At 53.0% G+C, this 2,800-nt stretch overlaps 1 protein-coding gene across 1 annotated transcript; it reads left to right on the top strand.

Annotated features, from left to right (window-relative positions):
- The first annotated feature begins 586 nt into the window (after positions 1-586).
- IER5 (immediate early response 5) lies at positions 587-2,280 on the top strand. The gene has a single exon (XM_063300168.1). The coding sequence runs from the start codon at positions 830-832 to the stop codon at positions 1,631-1,633; it is 804 nt and encodes a 267-aa protein (XP_063156238.1). The 5' UTR covers positions 587-829; the 3' UTR covers positions 1,634-2,280.
- The last annotated feature ends 520 nt before the right edge of the window (positions 2,281-2,800 follow it).

The following is a 2,800-nucleotide window of genomic DNA, read 5'->3' as shown; positions in this document are numbered from 1 at the left end:
CAAGGAAGCTTTAAAGCGAAAACTTGGAGAGACAGAGAAGGGAAGCCGTTAATAGTTGGACTAACAAGAAAAAGAAATAACCAGCAGTGCATACCTAAAATAAAAAGGGTACTCTGCTAGCTTTGTGGCAAACTATACAGTAATCATTCTGTGAAGATTACAGCTTTATCCTATACTGTCTATGCAATTTTATTGGTAAAGTTTGGATCATGTTCAATTTGTCTGAGCCTGATTGAAAAGGAAAAGAATAGATCAACACATCAAATCTCATAAGTGGTGGTCGCAGGATCTTTACAGATACGTATGTCTTGGCCGCCAAGATAAAACTCGAAACACTCGTATCCAGATAAACCCTGGTTTCGCCACAATTCCCCATGGAAGGGAACCGCAATTTCTATCAAGAAGCTACGAGGTTTATCGTTGCCTCTTTTAAAAAAAGCCAGACAGCGCTGGAACCTTTTCCTCGCAACCTTCCTCATTGGCCGAAGGTCGGGGATGGGAGCGCGCGAGGCGGCGCGCGCCGGAGGCTCGCTGGGGTTGGCGGAAACACGATTCAAGCACGGCGGGTACGGCCGGGCGCTCTGATTGGTCGGAACGCAGAGGGGCGATATAAAAAGCGCGCGTCCCGAATAGGCTTGCATTTGGCAGTGGTGGAATGGGGGTGGTTGATTCTGTGCCGCGATGTCGTTGTGATATGAGCTTATTGATTATTTTTTCTTTTAAAGCAGCTCCTTTTTTTTAAGGGAAGGCTTCCTTCTCCTGTACGTTTAGGGCGGCTGTCCGCTGGCGGCGATTCCCTGTAAGTTGCGTGCATCGGCAGAAAGGCGGCATGGAGTGCAAGCTGGAAGCTCACCGTATCGTCAGCATTTCGCTAGGCAAGATGTACAGTGCGCGGGGTCAACGTGGCGGCGTGAAATTACACAAAAATCTTCTCGTGTCGCTTGTCCTGCGCAGCGCCCGGCAAGTCTACCTGAGTGAACTCGATTGCTCAGCTTCGCCTCCTCTCGCTGCTGCTGCCTCGCCGCCGCCGGCCGCCGGGGCGAATCCCCTCCGAGAAGCGGGGGAGGGAGGAGAATCCCCGCCGCTGCCCTTTTTCTCTCATCCTCGCGCCTTTCTGCCGCCAACGCGGGCGGCGTTGTTGTCCGATCCCCGGGCTTCTCCGTTGTCCCGGAAGCTCCCGCCGCCGGACTGGGAAGTTCCGCGGTTGCCACGCTGCTGCTGCTGCGGCTGCTGCTCCTCTTTCGTGAGCGAAGCTGGCAAACGGCCGGCCGAGGCTCCTCCTGCGCTCTACTGCTCCAGAAAGCGGAACGCTGCTGTGCAGCCCGACAGCGGGACCGAGGAAACGTCTCCGGGGAGCTCCCCGCTGAAAAAGGTCCGCAGGGAGGAAGAGGAGGACATGGAGACGGGCAATGTGGCCAGTCTCATCAGCATCTTCGGCTCCAGTTTCTCGGGACTGCTCAGCAAAAAGTCCTGCGGGGGCGAGAGGGAGGGCAGCAACCAGCGGGGAAGGCGGCAAGAGGAGGAGGAGGAGGCGGCGGCAGGAGCGGCTGAGGCAGAGTCCGGGCAAATCTGTTGCGACGAGTCGGTGCTGCGGAACCTCAACCCCTGGAGCACGGCTATCGTGGCCTTCTGAACTTCTCCATCCTCCCCAGCTGACCCTGGTGGCAGAATATGGGACCGCGCTGATTCAGAAGCTGGAGGGAATTGGTTTGCCGTTGAATAGGAACGGGGACTCGTCGCTCCAGGCGCTGCTCCTCCTCAAGAAGAGGCGAGGGCTGTGGTGATGGGACTCAGTCAGAGCAGCCCCCAGAAGCCTTCTCTCCTGAGTGCCCTTGGTGGCTGCGTCTCATTCTGCATGAAAGCATTTCAGCTTGTTTCCACCTGCTTGGAATCTCCCTTTCCCCTTTTCTCTCCCCACCTCCAGGCTTTAGGGAAGGATAGAGCAGACCCCTTGTTATCCTACCATGCAGAGCATGTTCCCTAAGCAACCACTGCAGAGTTTGCTATAAGTCTCAGATGACATTTGGGACCAAAGGAAGGGGGGCTTGCTTAGCCTGCTAGGCTGCGTTGATGATGGTGCTGCTGAGGTGTGTTAACAGATCTATGGTTTGGAGTTCCCTGGGGCTTTTATTGCTCCTGGTCTTTGTTATATAAAGGCCCTTGAAGGAAGGTGGGTCTTAATGGATGTTTTGTACAGTATGCTCTTTCTCTGGTTGTGTTTCGTATGAAAATGTAACTGCGTGCGTAACAGGTATTAAATATTTTGACGTTGTTACATTACACATGTGTTTCTGCAATCTCTGGGCTGGGGAATTGGACACGGATTGGGGATGGAGAGTGCAGATGCCTAGAACAGACTTCTTCATGCTGGCTGGGGCAATGGCAGACCCAGGAGAGCATCAGACTAGGAAGGGGCAATTTAGGATTAACCTCTTTTCTAAACAATAGTTTAGGCTGGGAATTGGCAAATACATTGAGTTACCCACTTTGCAAATTTGATGAAGGGAAAAGTAACATGAATTGTGTTTCAGGAGCCATAATTGAAACTGCCTGAATTGCCTTCTTCAGAGTGTAGTGGTAAGCTTTCATTACATGCAAGTCATCACTTGATGTGATGGAATTATATCTGACTTTGATAGATGCTGAGGGACGCGGTGGCGCTGCGGGTTAAACCGCTGAGCTGTCGATCGGAAGGTCGGCGGTTCGAAACCGCGCGGCGGGGTGAGCTCCCGTTGCTCGTCCCAGCTTCTGCACACCAAGCAGTTCGAAAACATGCAAATGTGAGTAGATTAATTGGTAC

Source organism: Candoia aspera, chromosome 3, assembly GCF_035149785.1.
Source record: "Candoia aspera isolate rCanAsp1 chromosome 3, rCanAsp1.hap2, whole genome shotgun sequence".
NCBI classification, from domain to species: Eukaryota; Metazoa; Chordata; class Lepidosauria; order Squamata; family Boidae; genus Candoia; species Candoia aspera.
This window is presented reverse-complemented; position numbering and strand designations above follow the sequence as displayed.

Excerpts from the sequence above, each read along its gene's own strand:
- IER5 (XM_063300168.1), top strand. The coding sequence starts at position 830 with ATGGAGTGCAAGCTGGAAGCTCACCGTATCGTCAGCATTTCGCTAGGC.